The following is a 19,192-nucleotide window of genomic DNA, read 5'->3' on the forward strand; positions in this document are numbered from 1 at the left end:
CCTTCAACTTGATCGCGGAGAGTGTGGGGCTCCACTAGAGGAGCATCATTGATAAAGGATGGTACTAGTGATGGTAGAATAGCTCTGTTATGAGTTGGCATGTATATCGCTTGAATTGATATCTATCGTGATCACGTTCCCAATATTCCTTCTATCCCAGTTGTCCCTGCATGCGCCCGTCGAGATTATAATGCGTTCTATCCAGTGAAAAAAACATAAAGGCTCCACTATAGGCTTCAAGCTTGGATATGTTCCGGCTCTGCCTTTTCAGCAAAGACCAATTCACTCTGACCAGCTTCAGAGGACCCTTTAGAAACCCCGTGCTCGGCGAGAACATCCCCGTGGAGTTTATAGGCTTGCTCCATTTTCCAGGAGAATGGACTATGCGTTGCGAATAGTGCCTCAATCGATTCCAAGGAGCGGTTGCGTGTTTCCGGATAGACTAGCCAATTTAATTAGACAAGACATTTGAAACACTGGGATAAGTGATTCTCACAGAGGAAAACAATCGGGATCCAAAGTAGATTGAGGCCTGCAAATAGGAAGTAGATACGACTCTGTTCAAAGTTAACATCACAATATCTCCAAGGCAGAGATATCAGCCGGGCCATACCTTTAGGCTATCAAACATGATCGGATTCACAAGCGTCGTCATACCAACTCCAAGGGCCCAGCCAGTGATACCGAAACCGTTCCCTTGTGCTCTCAAGTCGCTGGGGAAGATCTCGGTTGGCAATAAGAAGGCGACGGTACCCCAGGTAGCCGCATACCTATAGAGAATTAGTCTTCATTACTGGTCCATGTGGCACGGTAGGCCCAATTTACCCTAGATTAAACAAGAAGAGCATTGTGACTGCTCCGGGCGCGTATTGAGCCGCTTTTTCAGGATGGTGGAGTGACCCTTCGTATACTGCCCCAGCCTGACAGAGAGTTAGCTACGTCGGGTCACCGTTAAGGAACGTTGGCCAACTTACAATCAGATTCACGGCGAATAGGACGCCAGCACCGCCCATCAAGCACACCCGGCGCCCTAAAAGATCGATGATCTGCGCACTAATAATGGTACCAATGATGCCAATGGTGTTAATCCCGCCTGCGAGACCGTTCTGCTTGATATCACTGTATCCAGCCTGCTTGAGGAGAACTGGAGAGTATGCAGTGACAGCCTGAAAATACCTCTCAATATGAATTTGTTCGTTTCAATGAATTGGTTTGCCCACTCACCGTGATACCAGTCCACGAAGCCATGATCTGAAGCCAGACACATAGCCATGCCCGACGGGCTAGATTCGTACCGGGTCGTCCCCCCTTTCCGAATAGGATCTTCGCAAACTGCACAGGAGAGCTAGGTCTACTCTCTCGCGCAGTGGTAATAATTTCAAGATATTCTCGATCGATCTCTTCTGGAGTGGCACGGCCCTCGCGGATCCGAACCAAGAGATCACGGGCTTCTTCCTTTCGTCCAACGGAAGCCAGATAACGCGGGCTGTCCGGCAGCATTTTGATAAACAGCACCAGTAGCAGTGCCGGAAAGCACTGGAACGCCAGTAAGAATCGCCATCGAACGTCTGAATACCCGTTATCGACAAAGGCAAGTCCAAACGAGATCCAGTAGGCGACCGAAATTCCTAGATCTGTGACCCGTTAGCCTCAGACGCTCACGGATATCCATCGACTGCCAGCATTGGCGACTTACAATTCGCAATAAAGACGTAGCCGAGAAATCCACCCCGGTGATTTGCCGAGGATGTTTCAGAGACCAGCACAGGAGTGATCCCAGTTAAAGCTGTTGGCCACGAGACTTAGATAAAATCCACTAACTCCCTTAGTTTGGCCCCCGGGGTCATGCTAAAGGGGGGGGGGGGCATGCTAATGCACACTAGTAAGGGTCACTCACCACCAGTGCCAATCCCCGTCACGACTCGCGCGCAGATCATAAAGTTCGAGTTCTGGGCAGCCGCCTGCAGTGCGCCGCCCACAAGTGCAAATAACGAACCAGCGAGGAGGCCATTGATGCGTCCAATCCTATCGGCAAGCCATCCGCCGCCAAAGCACCCGAAAATCGCGCCCAGATAATAGACGCTAACAATGCCACCCTGATGCGTGGTGTGGGTGATAGTCCCATCTGGCGTGCCGATGCCAACCTCTGTCACGTACGTTGGCGCGGCGTTGACGCCGCCCATGACACCCTGGTCATAGCCCTCGAAGAAGATCGAGATGAGGGAGAAGGCATGGATGGCGACATTCAGTTGACGCGGCGAAAGCCGTTTCCATAGAGACGTGTATCCCACCATCGTCCCACTTTGAATGCAGCTAGCCGCGACTACTACGCGACCGTGAATTTCTTATAAAGGGGTCCCACTCTAGATAGGGTGTGATGGGGACGGGGGGATGTTGATCAACCGGGGCTTTCTTCCAACCGGGATGGAGCTTCTGGAGAACCGCGGGGAGGAGGGACCACTTTCCCAGGCGCGTAACCATTTAGCACTGGCCTTGTGGGTGGACTGTCTCTCGCATTAGTGGCTCTCGTTGGCCTCGAGATATCCGTTTTGCCGGTCAGCCCTTTAGGCGGTCTGGTTCAAGCACGGACAGTGGGAAAGTGACGATGCAATCGGGAATGCTGGACTGCAGCTGCACTTTAGGTGGACATCTACTGTAATGTACAATAGGTTCCTTTTCCCCCGCTGATGGCTATGGAACTTCGTTGGAAAGTGCGCAGGTGTCGGTTGGGCCCAGGGTTTTAAATCATTTCATCGCCAGCTTCAACAGGGCACTCCGACATTTCTTTGTTTAAAAAGTCCCGTACTTCATTCGACCCCTCTTCGTATCGACCATCCCTGCCACTATGGGCTCAACATCCTCTGGAGATGTCCTTCCTAATCAGCCCTTGGACTTGACGGTCCTGGGCTTGAACAGTGGTACATCTATGGTGCGTTGATGTCCATTACGGACTTTGGTCTACAGATATATACTATGTCCAAATACTAACATCAACAGGACGGCATTGATTGCGCGCTCTGTCGGTTTCGTCAAGAGACACCAACCTCTGCCATGCATTTCGAGTTACTAAAGGTACTTTGTGATTCCGGTCGGCGAGTCAGTCGTGGTTAACCAAGAAACCATCTAGTATGGCGAAATCCCACTTGAACCAGTCATCAAGAAACGTGTAATGAACATGATTTTGCATAATAAAACCTCGCCTTCGGAACTATCAGAGGTGAATGTCATCTTGGGTGAAACATTTGCTTCCGCCGTGCATCAGTTCTGCAAAGGTTATCATGTCGAGATCAATTCAATCGATGTCCTCGGATCCCATGGCCAAACGATATGGCTACTTTCTATGCCGGAACCAGGCGAGACACGGAGCGCTTTGACAATGGCCGAGGGGTGCTTTCTCGCGTCTCGCACTGGTATCACAACGGTAACCGACTTTCGCGTGAGTGACCAAGCTGCAGGACGCCAGGGGGCCCCGCTCATTGCCTTTTTCGATGCTCTGCTGTTACATCATCCCACCAAGCTCCGTGCGTGTCAGAACATCGGTGGGATTGCCAACGTTTGCTTCATTCCACCAGACACACATGGCGGGGTCGATGAATGCTACGACTTTGACACGGGCCCAGGCAATGTTTTTATCGACGCCGTGGTGCGGCATTACACCAATGGAGAGCGTGAATATGACAAGGATGGTGAGATGGGTGCTCGGGGTACGGTGGACCAAGAGATTGTGGATGACTTTTTGAACCACCCATACTTTGCTTTGGAACCACCCAAGACCACGGGTCGGGAAGTTTTTCGAGATACACTCGCTCACGAACTTATCCGCAAGGCAGAAGCCAAGGGTCTGAAGCCGGACGACGTCGTTGCCACCATCACTCGTGTCACTGCGCAGGCTATCGTGGACCACTATCGTCGTTATGCCCCAAAGGATCTCGAGATAGATGAGATCTTTATGTGCGGTGGCGGAGCCTTCAATCCTAACATCTCAGCGTTCATTCAAGAGAACTATCCCAAAACAAAGATATTTATGCTGGATGCCGCTGGCATTCCTGGTGGTGCGAAGGAAGCGATCACGTTTGCTTGGCAGGGTATGGAAGCCGTAGTAGGTCGCTCCATCCCTGTTCCAACTCGCGTTGAGACTCGTCAGGAATATGTTCTGGGCAAAGTGGCACCTGGAAAGAACTATCGCAAAGTTCTACGTCAGGGTATGCTTTTTGGGGCCGGTCACGATCATCTTCCGCCCGTGAAGGACTTGGTCAACTATGTAAGTGGGGAAGCTTTCGACAACAAGTGGTAGGGGAACAGTGATGTCTAGTAGAGCGCTTGGGAGTCCGTCATCGGGAGCCTTGCTATGCATTTTCAGGGGCCAAGAGTTTCATATTTTTATTGTTTCGCTATGGGCAATTGGCTTCTTCCTACCCTTGAAGTAGCGATGAAATACAGAACAGACTGTATACGTCCTGCACTGGATGACAAAATCCAACAGCTGAAGAAGAAATAAAATAAAATAAAATACGGGTGATAGCAGAAGGGAAAAGGTGTGGATTAATCGAGCGAGCGAAGAAGGGCTCCCATCTCCCATTGGTCTTAGTTGATCTACCCAGTCCTGATCTGTACGACTTTAGGCTGTTTTAATTTCCTATTGAGCTATCTAACTGTAAGATTCCACTGGGCTACCGGGTGTATCGAAGCCCGAATCCGAATTTGAATAGTGGATCTTCAGTGTCAAAGGGCACATTCTCGCGGCTGTTGGCAACGGCCCGCATCGAGCTTGGAAGGTCAAAAGGGAGTTTACCCTCAGGCTGCGCCATACCGAAGACAACGTCAAGGAATGCATCGTCACTACTACCAAAGCTTGCAAAAACCGCATCCGCCTGGCGAATTATCTCTGGCATAACGGCTGGACGATCCAAGTACATGTCGACTATTGTAGCTGGGCACTTTCGAAAAATGTCGGCCTGGCGTTCCTTTTCCTCTGCAGAGTATTCGAGTGGTCCGGCATGGAATAGCTTCTCAAACCCGCCTGGTCGGTTCTCATAAGGGCATCGGAGCCGCAGAAGAGCTATATCTGCACCTTCAATTGATGGCGAGACTTTCAGACCCCGTGTCTGCACCACGACAGGATCGATGCCCTCGATATAGATACGTTTGTCTGATAACTTGCGTGGCAAGGGGAGAATGTTGGCCTTGTTCTCAAGCAAAGTGTAACATCTTCGTTGAGCTAGTTCGCCTTCCTGTTGCCATAGTGGTTGTCCAACAATCTGGCCTGCGGCGTCGATGTCAACGAAAGGGGTATCGAAGAGACCTAGAGTAAACTTGTCGCGCAAGATCCGCTTGACAGACTCGTCGATGCGACTTTCAGGGATCAAATTCTTTTCTACCAAAGCCAAAATGACCTCTGGGCAGCATTCACCTCCAAATTGATCGCAACCGGCTTCAAGGACTCTATATGCTTTTCCAAGGTTGGTAAGATGCTCACACCCCCACGCTCTAGCAGGCATTTCTTGTCCAAGAAGTGTAACGTCAGATAACAAGCCCCAGTCAGTACAAACAACGCCGTCAAACCCAAGCTCATGTCGGAGTAGGTCTGTTATCACCGATTTGTTAAATGCAAAACCAACTTCCTCCCATTCGGTACCAACTGGCATGCTGTAATAGGGCATGATTTCACGGACACCAGCTTGAATGGCTTTCTTAAAAGGCTCCAAATGGTAGTCGATTTGCTTGCCGGGATAGACTTGCTCACGTCCATATTCAAAGTGAGAATCCTCTCCGTTCATTTGTGGCCCTCCCCCGGGAAAGTGTTTGGCCATAGTTGAAACACTTTGAGATCTAACTTCGCCCGTATCTTTCGGTCCTTGGAAGCCCCGAATATAAGCCTGTACGATCTCTCCAGTGAGATGTGCGTCTTCGCCAAATGTTGCGTTCGTACGAATCCAGCGATATTCGGTGCATAGGTCAATTTGGGGATGGAGTGCCTGTCGAAGACCCATCGCGAGATACTCTTGTCGGGCGATATCGGCAAATCGTTCAACAAGGGATATATCCCGAGTTGCTGCAAACCCGAGAGGTTCAGGCCAGAGACTCATAGCTCCTGCTTTGAATCTAGTGCCGAGATGCTCGGAGAAATGATTTCTTGGATCTGTAGAGAGGGTAATGGGGATGCCCATGCGGGTCTCTCTAGCACATGCCTGGAGTGCATTGTTGAATTTTGCGGCATCTGATGGATCGACGATAGGGCCAACAAGGTTGAAATGGGATATGAATTGCTCAGTGATCATTTCCTTCGTATCGCGTGTATGGAGATACGGATTTGGACCAGCTAATGTGCCATCCGGGCCCATAGTGATCATAGTATGGAACAACTGTCCGGCCTTTTCGGCCAAAGACATGCGGCTTAATAAGTCCGAGACTCTTCGGTTGATTATTTGCAATGGGTCCTTATAGAGAGGAGAAGATTCGTTGTTAGAGGAGGCCATTGTAAAGTAATAAGATCTGCAATTATGGAGAAATGATTGCTACCACTGCGTGTTGTTAGAAGCTGCCAGGTGCCTTCGAGGTATTTCATCTTTTTACGAAAGGCGCAGACGGCCCTGAAACGGTCGGCACATCGGAGTTGCGTGTTCGCTGACTTCCATGGACGATCCACTTCTTTAGTGGCTCTGAACTAGAGCTACGGTATGTAAATGGATATTGCAAGCATTGGTCCATGATGAATTAATCCCGTGGAAGGATTAGCCTGTATTAACCAAGCTTTAATTTCTTCATAGATTTAAGCGACACATTGCGCAGCATTCAGCCTACTGTAATTCATATCCGGAGGTAATCCGGAGCAATCTGACGCTCTAAGCGAGCTGATACTCCAAGCTGACTGGCTCTATGCCCCCTGGAATGTATGAATTCCGGGGAAGTATAGGTACCCCGCATTATCATCAAATCCTTTTCTGACACTTGGTAAATGGATGTGAACTATGGAGTTTGAAGTGCAAAACGTCCATATAAGCTAGTCATTCCACAAGAAATTTGCCCGCTACGGAGGTGGTAGAATCATTCCTATCAAGTGCCATCAATTACATTGCAGCGATGAACGTGAAGCCCCGAATTGCAAGGCATGGGGTTGAAGAGACTGGACATGTTTGTTATCTCACACGCCTAAACCTAACTAAACATCTAATGATGGCGGATTATAGTCAATTTCCGTCTCCAACCGGCCATGGTATGGCACGCCCCCATCTTGTCAAACTGAACCTCATCATCCTTTCTCTTCTCATGTATTCGGGCTCTCAAGGATACGACGGGTCTTTAATGAACTGCTTGCAAACCTTAACCCAGTGGCAGATATTCATGAATTATCCAGTTGGAACGTGGCTGGGATTCATCAATGCCTTACCTACCATTGGTTCCTTGGTGTTTTTACCAGCCCAAGCATGGGTTTCCGATCGACTGGGTAGGCGGGTGAGTCTTTGGGTTGGGATCTTGTTCTCAATTATAGGGGCCGGTGTTCAAGCTAGCGCACACTCACCTGGCACTTTCATTGTCGGTCGACTCTTCATCGGTATCTCCACGGCATGGTTCGCCGCCTCGGCGGTCCTTATTACCGAGATCGCATACCCGTCCCATCGAGCGAAGTGTACCGCATTATACAACTGCCAGTTTTGTAGGGACCTACCCCTTCCCCCTTTCCCTCAACTCTGAATCAATTGAAAGAAAAAGTAAAGAAAAAAAAGCAGCTAATGACATATACTCGAAGATGTGGGAAGCGTCATAGCGGCCTGGGTCACCTATGGTGTACGAAATATGGAGGGATCCTGGGCATGGCGAATCCCTTCCCTTCTCCAAATAGCCATTCCTATTCTAGCTCTCTCGGGCACCATCTTCGCACCGGAATCTCCTCGATGGCTGGTGGCCAATGATCGATCAGATGAGGCTCAGGCAATCATTGCAAAATACCATGCTGGCGGACCCCTCGATGATCCACGGGTCCTATTCGAGATAAATGAGATAAAGCAATCGATTTTGACGGAGCTCGAGGCGATGAGAACAACCACATACGGTGATATGGTCCGAACAAAAGGTAATAGACGCCGTATGTTTATCACGATCACGCTTGGGGTATTCGGTCAATGGGTCGGCAAGTAAGTCACCCCTTATCACGCGGATATAGGAGATGAATATACTAAAGCCGGAGAATATCTATAGTGGAGTCGTTTCCTTTTATCTATCACTTATCCTGAGCACGGTTGGGATAACTTCTGTCACTCAGCAAACCCTTCTCAATGGATTCTTGAATGTCTGGAACCTCTTTATGTCCGTTGGGGCCGCTTTGATGGTCGATAACATCGGTCGACGAAAGCTCTTCTTCAGCTCCGGTATCATTATGCTGCTAAGCTACGTTATCATTACCGCTCTATCTGCTGAATTTGCAAATCATGGCACCAAAGCAGTGGGCACAGCTGTACGTATAAATTCGGAGTCGTGGTTTAACGTACACGTCCATGTTTCCTACGAACTGCTGACTCAGACTAGGTCATCCCATTTCTGTTCATATTCTTCGGGGGCTTCGATATCGGTTTCACCCCGCTCGTCATCGCATATACTGCCGAGATCTGGCCATTCTCATTCAGGGCCCGAGGCGTTGCGATTTGCCTATGGTCGACTTCAGCAGCAGGGCTCTTCAATATATTTGTCAATCCTATTGCTCTTGCGGCCATCCAGTGGAGATATTATGTGATTTTCATCGCCGTTCAGCTCCTATGGTTAATTGCCGTATACTTCCGGTATCCGGAAACCAGGGCATATACGCTGGAGGAGATGACAATCGTTTTCGATGGCGAAGGTGACAAGACTAAAGCTGTTAATAACGAGATTCAGGTCAAGGAAGCTAGCTTTGCGCACAATGAGAATATCTAATGAGTCAAGCTAACCTGATAAATGCGCACAAATTAATGGCGACAAGTCCCATGATCAGTTCTTCTCGTGCATACTGTCTTGATTTTAAGTACCTGTTGGGGCAACTATGAATTTCGCGAATTCAACACAAACTCTCATCTAACCAAAGTGGTGAAACAACCAAAAAGATAGCCCCTGCAGACTCTATTAATACGTCTCATCAAGTACTTCTACAAGGCCAAAATAGATTAGACCTCGGTTTCACAAGCGCAGGTATTGAGGGCCGCGGCTAGCCGCCAAGAAAGCTACTTAATCATCAAAGGCTGAACGTAACTAACCAATTGACCTTTTCTTCAAAGGCTCTCGAAATATCTCTTTCACGTTATCTTGTTTCGCATTTTCACATATTCTTAAATATGTCAATCTCGATCTCGACCTCTCTCCTCCTGGGTTCGCTACCCTTATTAGTTTTCTCGGAATGGCAATCCAGGTCACACACGGGTACGGCAATTTTCAAAATGCTCTCTTCGATTGCCTTACTTAGCAGCCCATTGTTTTTACCATCCACAGAGTGGTCAGAATATCGCCGTCTCATCACCATCGGTCTTAGCTTTTCCTTGCTAGGCGACTTTTTTCTTATTCCTTCGCACCGTGAATTCTATGCCTTGGACAGCAAAGCCTCAACTCGCGGTAAAGTAGAAGAGCAAGGAAAAGTATCCATATCTTTTCAGCTCGGTATCGTCGCCTTCGCAGTGGCTCATATAGCCTATACTGCGGCCTTCCTCCAGAACTCTCGTGAGATCTCCTCGACGGCTTTTGCTGCTACGTTCGTAGGGACTCTGGGCGCTGGTAAATGGTTGGGTGTTATTTATCCCCCGCCCCGTTCCTCACTCAAGACCAATGTACTGGACCTTCATATTGCTCCAGAGATGAGACCACTGGTGGCTGTTTATGCTGTGATTATTGCTACAATGTTTGCTGCGGCTACTTCAACGTCACCATCGGTGGTTCCATCCCACTGGTTACACTCGCGAGCTTTGGGAGCTGCTATGTTTGTTGTAAGCGACCTTTTCGTTGCCAAGAATGCTTTCGGGAGATCTTCTAGGTCCAAGAGCCGTGGAGTCCTCGAGATACTTATGGGCTATGGGCTTTATTTCTGGGCCCAAATGGTGATCGCCGGAACAGTGGAAGCTTAACGATACAAAGTTCTATAACGGATGAGAAATTATCATTCCAGGCATATGTCGAGATGCAAGGCTGGTGTTAATATTCTAGATAAACAAAGCTTTGTGTAGACGGTGCCTTCGGACACACAAACACACACGGAGATAGAGAAACAGAGAATGTGTACCATGAAAATCAAATGACAAAATTGTTGTTTAAGGAGCGACCGGTCGATAAATCTCTCTTGTGCGTCCGATATGTATGCGGGACGACGGGAACACGTACCATTACGTCCACAGTCGGAGACTAATCAGCGGGTGAGACGATTCATCGCTCACCAAACGCGATTTGAATATACTCAGGGAGTATGGCTTCAATCCGGGTCGTAATGGTCGAGATAGAATGCTCTTTGGCAAAACTCCTCTCTTTTAGTGTGCTGATATTTACTCGTAGCCTGACTGCCTGATAGCCAACTACCCACCCAAGTCGACCTCCCGTCTCACAGCGGAATTAGCCAGAGACTGCAAGATTCGAACCAAGCTCTCGGTAAACCCAGGCATCTCGTCGAGTGTTAGCGTACCCTGCCGGGTGAAAATGCTCGTAACGAGTGCACTGATAGATTCAGGCTGGTGAACGTACGCAACAGAGGCCACGCTCTGGAGTCGTATAGCTGGAACTCCATAGCCCGAGGCAAGGAATACCTGCTGCGCTTGCGCGTTATCATCCATTTCACCCAGCCAGGTGGTAGGACTAGAATCCAGAGTTTGTGTGGAGTTCAGCGCGTTATTACCAATATGCGTTCTCCTCGTTCGTGTTGTCACGATAACACCATAGCAGAATAAAGCCAGCCCGGCCGTATACACCGCGTAGGCGGAGAATCCATGTAAACATGGCGTCTTCGTATGATGTGCTGAATGTAATATCCGAGCGGCGTAGTCTAATGCGTATCGACTATTTCGGCTGAGCATCCAATCATGAAGAAGTGGTGCAGCATCTTGCGCTTCTTGGTCTCCATATCTACCTAGGAATTTCTGCAGCGCGGGGAGCGGGGTATATAAGGCGAGGGAGAGGAATGCGGAGATCATGGGGAGCTGTGGGTCCGTTTCTGTACTGTCGCTCTTCGTGACAGGGATGGCCTGTATAGTATTCGCGAGGTCATTCACCTCAGAAGAGACTGGAAGCCCCTCGGATGGCATGTCAAGTCCATTGGACATGAGATCGTGGTTTTGTCGACAGCTCCATACGTGAGACCAGAGACCGTACAAGATTAGTGATGTGGTGGTAGATGAGCGGCTTAGGTGTCGGGATAAAGCTTGCCGCACGCAGGAGATAAGAGATGCAGGACGAGAATCAGCTACGCAGGTGGATTGACCTGCTTCGTTCATGAATTCTTCCTTCCACTGGACCGCGCGCAGCGCGGTCCAGACACTCTCTGCGGAATATAGTGGGAGTTCCAACTCGGATACGGACATGAGCGGGTTTATAAGGTGCATCATGCTCATCTGCGCGTCATGGATGAAGAAAGCATGTACTAGCCGGAGGAGAGATTTCGTCAGTCGCAGGGTTCTAAAAGCAGTGGAGTTTGGATACTATTACATTTTTAATGCCTCTTGCTCTGCCCACCTATGCCACCTTTCTTCTACCATAACATCGGAGTCGCCTGCATGGGGGCGATAGGGGTGTAGTAGCCACGCCGAGAATACTGGCACTACCTAAATAGTTGGGTTTAGTTCAAAAAGCATGGTACGATGAGACATAATAGAGTCCTCAAAAGGAAAAGGAAAAAAGCAGGAGCCTTACAATAACGAGCGACATCTCCAATTTTTCCGAGAGGCGCATCTTGCGCCCCAATCCTGTCCAGAACCACGTTGACAACACAACCACTGCAAGTCACGTCGTATGTTAATGAAGTCAAGAGCGAATATATATCCAGAGCCATCTGGAAACTCACAATAGGACTGGAGGAGTTGGAGACCTTGCGAATGTACACGAGATGATTATATGAGGTCCTTGTCCCACTAATAGTACCCAATTAGTGGATCTGAAATATCATTACCTAAGGTGCGGCATGTATTTACCTGGGTGCCAATAGCTTCTTTACTATATAGGCGAGCGTAGCTCCAAACTGCTGTACCTCACGGACGGGCATGACACACGCACCAGCGGCCACAACAGCAGCGAGCAACTCCGTGCGCAGTTTATTACAATCCCATGTCAGGAAGTGAATCTATCCGGTGTGAAGTGAAGCATGGAAGCGGAGATAGGTCTCCACAGAAACTTGAAGCGCCTCTAGTGGGGGGGGGGGGGGTCAGACAGAATCTATAGGAGGTTCTCTTTGGGATACTTTCCAATTACCAACTCAAGGAGACGCTCGCGGGTCTGGGGTAGAAGAAACTATGGCCGTACACTGGGCGATTATTGAGGGAGGAATGGGAGCGACTGGGTGATTTTGGGGGCGAAGAGGAATTCTGAGAGTGCCCTGCCCTGGGAGTGGCCATCGGGCATGACGATCGAATTCCAGAATGAATTGTCAAATGCGGCTGTAGCTCGAATTCCCCCGGCCAAGACAGCGGGTGTCTCACTTGATCCACTGGTGCAGGACCCAGGACTCGCGAGACTGGCGTGCTGGGAGTCCATCATTGTTGGACTTCTAGCATCCGGCTTGTCCCACATATTGGGTAGTGCAGGCAATGCATCCCATGCGTTATGACCGTCATGCAAGGTATTAACGGCCGTTGACGGTAGAGGCTGTATAGCCTCTTCCATCAAGAAATTCTGCCAAGCAGAGGCGAACGGCCAGTTGCCTGAACTCGTGAACATCGAGTAATCGATAGCGGTGGGCAACACTGTAGCATCAGTACCTCCATGCACCGGAGGTTGCTCTGTTGCAGAAAGGCTCATTGTGGGAGGAGCGTCAAGCATAGGGGAGCCGTTACTTTGCTTTTGATAATTGTTTATCGGTGAGTTGGGCGGGCTCTGGTACTCATCAGCCAAGCCTTTTTTGACACAGCGATGGCATGGTACGACCTTTGAAATGGGTTGTCCTTGTATTCTTTAGAAGGAAAATGTCAACAATGTCAACATACACCGATGGTGGATACATAGTATAGTGGGAGAACTGCTAACGGGGCTGCTGGCAGTATGGTAGACTAGGCGGTCGTCTTATGTATTGTACAGTATCATCGATGTCTTTGTTTGATCTGATCGTTAACTTCGGCTCTCCTATTCACACTGGGGGATACGTTTGTCCTGTTGGTTGAGAGGATTAAGATAGAAGGCTTCATGTTAAAGAAGGATGTGCAGAAGATATGATTCAATATCTGACAGACAAACGTCTATATCGCTGTATTGAGGAGTATTGGAGCATATGTTAGGGGCTGCATATGATACTCACCATTGGGTCAATATATCGAGGTGATAAGGCTCTTCAACTTCGGAACTTGACAACAGTCTAAATCGACCACATGAACGATCGGTCAAAGGAAGATATTTGAGTGAGAAAAATACTTCTTAGTCTATGATGTGCTCTTAAACCTTCGCATGCGTCATTTTTCAGCCCTATGAAAGCGACCGGTGTTGTCATGCCGAGCAGATCCATATTTTGGTCGGCTTTATCTCGGTGCCGATAGTATGCCGAGTTTCGCCCCTCGATGCGGCACGGTTTCACCGAGCTATGTGCGAAAAGTAACGCAAGGTAGGTTTTAGCAAGCTTCGAAAGGATCAACGAGACCTATCAAATTTCATGATGCACGATATCAAACTTTGCGTGATAGGGATCTATCTCGGAGATCATTCGGCCATGCGCCATTATTTACTATCACATCAATATCTATGAAGCTTCTCAAGCTTATAAGAACAGATGTATCTCCTACCTATTTGCCTGTTCTTCAGATACATTCACTATTCATAATTCATCCAAGATCCTTGACTTTTCACCATGACTGCATCAACGATACCCGAGTCCCAAGAAGCTCCCGAGCCAGTGCAGCCATTGCACCTGACCAGGGTCGAGACACGAGAGACCCTTCGTAATGTGGGAATCTCGGAGCACCCCGCACCCTTGGACTACAACTACCCTGAAGTTGGACGGACGGAAAACCCATTGTTCCCCGAAGAATATGTCATCGAAACTAGCACTGGTCTTGTTCCACAAGCTACATTAGAACAAGTTCGATCTCGAGCCTCTACATCTACCGCGGCCACAAGACATAACGACATTCCTATTGACCCAGAAAAAGGGTCCGGCAAGGGTACTGAATATGTTACTTTTACTATCGGAGATCCTGAGCACCCCCACAACTGGTCCCGTGTTTATCGATGGTACATTACGCTGGTTGCATCAGCATTGGTCGTGTGCATTGCATATGGCTCATCAATCGTCACGGGAGGTCTGGGATTGATCCAGGAAAAGTACAATGTCTCATTGGAAGTTGCCATCTTGACTTGTTCAATCATGGTTTGCGGCTTCGCGGTCGGCCCATTGCTTTGGTCTCCCTTGTCTGAAATCATCGGTCGCAGGCCCGTTTACATTATTTCGCTGGCGCTTTATGTCATTTTTAACATCCCATGTGCGCTCTCACCTAATATTGGAGGACTCCTTGTGTGTCGGTTTCTGTGTGGTGTCTTCTCCAGTTCTGGGTTATCTCTGGCTGGAGGTACCATTGCCGACATTTGGAGCACCGAGGAGCGGGGCATGGCTATCGCCTATTTCGCCGCTGCTCCATACTGTGGACCTGTCGTCGGTCCCATCGTTACTGGTTGGATCAATGTTGGAAGTGGCAGATTGGATCTGTTCTTCTGGACAAACATGGCGTTCGCCGGCGCAATCATGATTATGGTCGGCTTGATCCCCGAGACTTATGCACCTGTCATTCTTAAGCGACGAGCAGCCAAGCTTCGAAAGGAAACCGGCAACCCAAACATCATCACGGAGCAAGAACAAAATAAGCTCACTCTGCGCGATATCGCTCGCACGAGTCTGATCCGCCCGATCACAATGATCATGACTGAGCCAGTTCTCGATCTAATGTGCATGTACATTGTCCTTATCTACGCCATGTTGTATGCATTTTTCTTCGCTTACCCAGTCATCTTCGGGAAGCTTTATGGCTACAATGACGGTCAGATCGGCTTGATGTTCATCCCTATCTTGATAGGCGCCGGGTTCTCACTGTTGACGACCCCCATCATCGAGAAGCAATTCAAGCGAATCTATGACACGCGAACACCCACCCCAGAAGATCGACTGATTGGAGCCCTGATTGGAGCTCCATTTATCCCAATTGCTTTCTTCCTGCTGGGTGCCACTTCTTTCAAGCATATCATCTGGGTTGGTCCCGCTTCCTCTGTTATTGCCTTCGGATACGGGATGGTTCTGTGCTATTACTCTGTGAACAACTACATCATCGACTCCTATCAGAAATATGCTGCTTCTGCTTTGGCGGCCAAAGTGTTCTTGCGATCCGGAGGTGGTGCTGCTTTCCCATTGTTTACTACCCAGATGTATGACCGCCTTGGGCTTCAGTGGGCCTCTTGGTTGCTTGCATTTATCGGAGTTGGCATGGTGTTTATTCCCTACGTCTTTTATATGTTTGGAGCAAAGCTTCGTGCAAAGTTGACGCGGAATTAAAAAGTGACGATTTTGGAAATAGACTTGCTGGTGGTTGGTGGGAGTGAATGAAAGATAGACTTAGGGGATATATTTAGAACAAGAGTGTGTTGAAGCACGATATATTACATACTTCATGGAGGGTCCTAACTAACTAACGAATATTATTGTCTTTAATTACTAAGAACATACTATTTGTAGTTAATCTAGGCGGCGGTAAAACTACGGACTCGGGAAATGATCGGCTCCCGCAGCATATAGCGTATGCTGTCATAGAACAGGAGCATTAGATACCGAGGGGCCTATGAATCTAACTATGATATTGGGTTCAGACGAAAGGCGAATGTGCGATGCAACCAATTAATACGATCATAGCCAAAGTGAACCACGTATTTGGTAGGGCCAGGTCTTGCTCGTCGATCATCAACCTCTGAGATGATCGATTGAACGAAAATTAATTCGTCATCATCTAGCTTATAGAGAGGATTTTGCAGTACAGTCTATTCCTGAAACATCGATGATGAAGTGCGATTGGCCCATTTTTTTCGATCTTAGTATATACCTTGTAGTATGAATGGTAATCACGCTGCCCAACCCAGAGGTGTTACATCTCGAAGCAAAATTTTGGGGATAGGGACATGAACATCACGGATGAACTCCTTAAATCCCTTCCTGAATCCGCCCAGAAGCTTCGAGATACACGCAACTCTACTAAGCGGCCCATAAACGACGAAGTCAACAGCGCGAATCTCGGGCATCTCTACACGCTCGATGAAATGCTAATCCTGCCAGTCTGCGCCTATCAACTCTTGCAACTTTGCTCGAGTCATGAAAGACCGGAACCACCTCCACTGCTCATCCGTTTGTACGTACAGACCTATATTGACATTGCCACCTTTATCGCCCGATCTTCCAAGGGTAAGATCCCCGAGCGGCCTATTGACAGTCACACCGAAGCTGGCGAGTGACGTTGCCCTAGGCGCGTCATAATTATCCCTATCCTTCAATGGTTCGGTTGACTTGGGTGGACTAACTATAGTGCGCGTAGGGCTTTGAACAGAATCACGGCCGAAAATGTCGATGGCGTCTGTAAGCTTAGACTCCCGGATCTTGGTAGGGAAGAAGCCGAGGAACGTGCTTGTAATGACAGTTCGTATCTTAAGGGTGCAGTGTATGCTAGCAAAGTGAGCTATGGTATAGAACTGCTACGCGGCTGGTACGGGGGCGAGAATATTTGAGTCTTTAGCTTAAGTAAATATCCGTAGATAAGTAGTAGAAGCAAGCTGAAAGGTTATATTCTCTATAACACTAAGCCGCTGGAAGTTAAGTATATCTAACTGGGCTGTCACCCCACTTATTTAGTTTATCCCGAATTTGAGCCTCCTGTATATCCTATTTGTGACTCGTTGTATATCTAATCGCGTTTAATAGTATCTTACACTAATAACCCCCTTTATGGAAGATAGCTAACTTAGTAGTCGCAGGAGGAAGGTATCCCTTGATACCTAAGACATAAACCCGGTTAGTCGTCTCTTCTTTAACTTTGATGTGCGTAATATCTGCCTTAATATCACTATTTAAATAGAGGTTTCCCTAAAGTTCATAGAGAAGTTGATATTTCACGGTATCTAGTGTGATAATGGCATTAAGGCCCTCGTGCTTCGTCACGACGTAGTTATCGCTACTAACTATCTCCACGATCGATAGGCTAAGTCTGAGAAAGGTTTCTGAGAAAGGTTTCTGGAGGATAGCGGAAAGTACCCGAGAAGTTTGCGCCTATCATGTATATAGAACATTCGATGAGATACCCGTAGATAAGGGCTCTAGCTAGGTAGTCTAGGTCGGACTCCTGCTAGTTATGTCACTAGGTAGCGGTGGCGATGACGGGGGATACATTAGCCACACGCCCGCAGATAATGATATCTGCGCCTTGGTCAAGACCGGCCGTGATGGCACGATAGCTAAGATAAGCATTTGCGTAGACCACCGGTATAGTTTCCGGGTGATCCAAGAAATCTAAGGAGTCCTTTGCTAGATGGATGTTCTCATTGTGACTATCTAGGTGGGCGAGAGCACCAGAGTTGATGTCGGCTAGGATACGATGAGCTTTGTGGATGATGTTGTCTCCGTTAACATAGGCGACGGTTAAGTTAAGTGCTTTTTCCTTGACTAATTTGTGTGTTTCCTCGGCTAGTCCTCTTGGGTTGATGGCACCTCCGTTGATCACGATCTTAATGCGTTTCTCCGTAGCAATCTCGAGAGTCTGTTGGAGCCTATCCTATGCTGTTAGAACCCAGCCGGGACCTGTGGAATTCTTAAATTCCACGGCATGGTTCGCTAGATTGAACTTTGCAAAGAGATGGTGGAATTAGCAACGGCTTCAATTGTAGATGAAAGGATCTATGTGATCGATTGAGACTTGAGTAAGGGTCTGTATCGTAGCCTTGCCACCAACATCTACAAAACGAAAGATGGCCGGTTTTACTATCTTTATGGAAATATCAATCCGGATTCTGCACTAGAAAGTCTCGATCTGCCTCTATATAGCGAAGAAAACGATATATACGAGGCCGTGGTAGAGAGAATTAGTAATGTTGTGGCTTAGTATGACTCTGGTAAGCTTGACGAGCTCCAGAGCGAGGAAGCTTGAACCTTAGGAACTATCGTATACACTGCTAATAAGTTTATTGCCACTGACTATAGTAAGGTATATGCTAATGTTGAATTATATGAAATTTTTAAGGATCAAAAATCGGCCTAGTCGCCGAGTTGGTGGCTAGAATACTCTTCTGTTCCTTCGTTACTAAAGAGACCTCTTGCGGGCCTTAAGGTTATTGGTTTAACGAGAGTTATCGTAGGTCCTACTATCACACGTTCTCTTACTGAAATGGGAGCTAGTGTTATGCGGGTGGTGTCGCCTAAAGTGGTAGATATGGCTGTCGTTCACTAGGACTTAAATTAGGGGAAGTGGAATACCTATCTTGATTTAAAGAACGAGGCCGACGCGGAGAAGCTACGTGAGCTAATCCGTAAGGCGGATATTATTATAGACGTATATCGCCTAGGAGTGATAGAAAGACTTAGGTTCGGGCGATAAGCTATCTTTAATCTAGTGAAGGATCGCCCCCGTAGAATCATATATATGTGGGAGAACTGTTACGGATGGTATAGGCTATGGGTCTATCGTAGTGGTTGGTAGTAGATCAGTGATACGGTATAGATAAATCATAATATGTGTTTACTCTTGGTTTTATCAAGTGTCTAAACCTATTTTAATAGTGTTACGGTGTCTCGCGAGTATATACGTAAGCGATAGGGCATGATAAAGCCGTGACCCCCGTTTTCCCTAACTCCGACTACTAGTACGTTAAAGAGTATTATCCTAGATAACTACGGCTAATAGTATTCACTAGTACGGGAGCCCTCGGGTCTATAGCTATTTTAGAGGCCCTTATTCGACGCTTAAAGAACGGTAGTAGTTATAGCGTGGACGTAAGATTCATTTCTTACTCATATCGACTTTCTTTCCTTAGA

General features: G+C 48.0%; 9 protein-coding genes across 9 annotated transcripts; 4 read left to right on the forward strand and 5 right to left on the reverse strand.

The window, feature by feature from the left end:
* Positions 1-236: 236 nt before the first annotated feature.
* Positions 237-2,481, reverse strand: N7496_003086 (putative MFS sugar transporter; the record flags this gene model as incomplete). Its single annotated transcript, XM_056696017.1, has 9 exons — positions 237-442; positions 497-557; positions 614-770; positions 826-920; positions 975-1,166; positions 1,225-1,634; positions 1,697-1,786; positions 1,898-2,301; positions 2,363-2,481. 9 exons carry the CDS (start codon positions 2,479-2,481, stop codon positions 237-239), a joined length of 1,734 nt encoding a protein of 577 aa, XP_056558229.1.
* A 364-nt stretch (positions 2,482-2,845) lies between these two features.
* N7496_003087 (UPF0075 domain protein) lies at positions 2,846-4,294 on the forward strand (the record flags this gene model as incomplete). Its single annotated transcript, XM_056696018.1, has 3 exons — positions 2,846-2,929; positions 2,998-3,072; positions 3,128-4,294. 3 exons carry the CDS (start codon positions 2,846-2,848, stop codon positions 4,292-4,294), a joined length of 1,326 nt encoding a protein of 441 aa, XP_056558230.1.
* A 376-nt stretch (positions 4,295-4,670) lies between these two features.
* Positions 4,671-6,476, reverse strand: N7496_003088 (glycoside hydrolase family 3 protein; the record flags this gene model as incomplete). The annotated part of the gene is made up of 1 exon (XM_056696019.1): positions 4,671-6,476. One exon carries the CDS (start codon positions 6,474-6,476, stop codon positions 4,671-4,673), a length of 1,806 nt encoding a protein of 601 aa, XP_056558231.1.
* A 697-nt stretch (positions 6,477-7,173) lies between these two features.
* Positions 7,174-8,907, forward strand: N7496_003089 (MFS sugar transporter; the record flags this gene model as incomplete). Its single annotated transcript, XM_056696020.1, has 4 exons — positions 7,174-7,654; positions 7,748-8,132; positions 8,197-8,452; positions 8,524-8,907. 4 exons carry the CDS (start codon positions 7,174-7,176, stop codon positions 8,905-8,907), a joined length of 1,506 nt encoding a protein of 501 aa, XP_056558232.1.
* A 497-nt stretch (positions 8,908-9,404) lies between these two features.
* N7496_003090 (lysoplasmalogenase) lies at positions 9,405-10,082 on the forward strand (the record flags this gene model as incomplete). Its single annotated transcript, XM_056696021.1, has 1 exon — positions 9,405-10,082. The coding sequence occupies one exon, from the start codon at positions 9,405-9,407 to the stop codon at positions 10,080-10,082; it is 678 nt and encodes a 225-aa protein (XP_056558233.1).
* A 441-nt stretch (positions 10,083-10,523) lies between these two features.
* On the reverse strand, positions 10,524-11,546 carry N7496_003091 (uncharacterized protein; the record flags this gene model as incomplete). Its single annotated transcript, XM_056696022.1, has 1 exon — positions 10,524-11,546. The coding sequence occupies one exon, from the start codon at positions 11,544-11,546 to the stop codon at positions 10,524-10,526; it is 1,023 nt and encodes a 340-aa protein (XP_056558234.1).
* Positions 11,547-12,465: 919 nt separating this feature from the next.
* Positions 12,466-12,951, reverse strand: N7496_003092 (uncharacterized protein; the record flags this gene model as incomplete). Its single annotated transcript, XM_056696023.1, has 1 exon — positions 12,466-12,951. One exon carries the CDS (start codon positions 12,949-12,951, stop codon positions 12,466-12,468), a length of 486 nt encoding a protein of 161 aa, XP_056558235.1.
* A 1,036-nt stretch (positions 12,952-13,987) lies between these two features.
* N7496_003093 (MFS transporter) lies at positions 13,988-15,679 on the forward strand (the record flags this gene model as incomplete). The annotated part of the gene is made up of 1 exon (XM_056696024.1): positions 13,988-15,679. One exon carries the CDS (start codon positions 13,988-13,990, stop codon positions 15,677-15,679), a length of 1,692 nt encoding a protein of 563 aa, XP_056558236.1.
* A 758-nt stretch (positions 15,680-16,437) lies between these two features.
* On the reverse strand, positions 16,438-17,989 carry N7496_003094 (uncharacterized protein; the record flags this gene model as incomplete). The annotated part of the gene is made up of 5 exons (XM_056696025.1): positions 16,438-16,847; positions 17,107-17,251; positions 17,282-17,434; positions 17,553-17,931; positions 17,952-17,989. The coding sequence occupies 5 exons, from the start codon at positions 17,987-17,989 to the stop codon at positions 16,438-16,440; spliced, it is 1,125 nt and encodes a 374-aa protein (XP_056558237.1).
* Between the last annotated feature and the right edge of the window lie 1,203 nt (positions 17,990-19,192).

The sequence above is a fragment of the Penicillium cataractarum genome (assembly GCF_028827025.1).
Source record: "Penicillium cataractarum strain IBT 29864 chromosome Unknown utg000002l, whole genome shotgun sequence".
Lineage (NCBI taxonomy): Eukaryota > Fungi > Ascomycota > Eurotiomycetes > Eurotiales > Aspergillaceae > Penicillium > Penicillium cataractarum.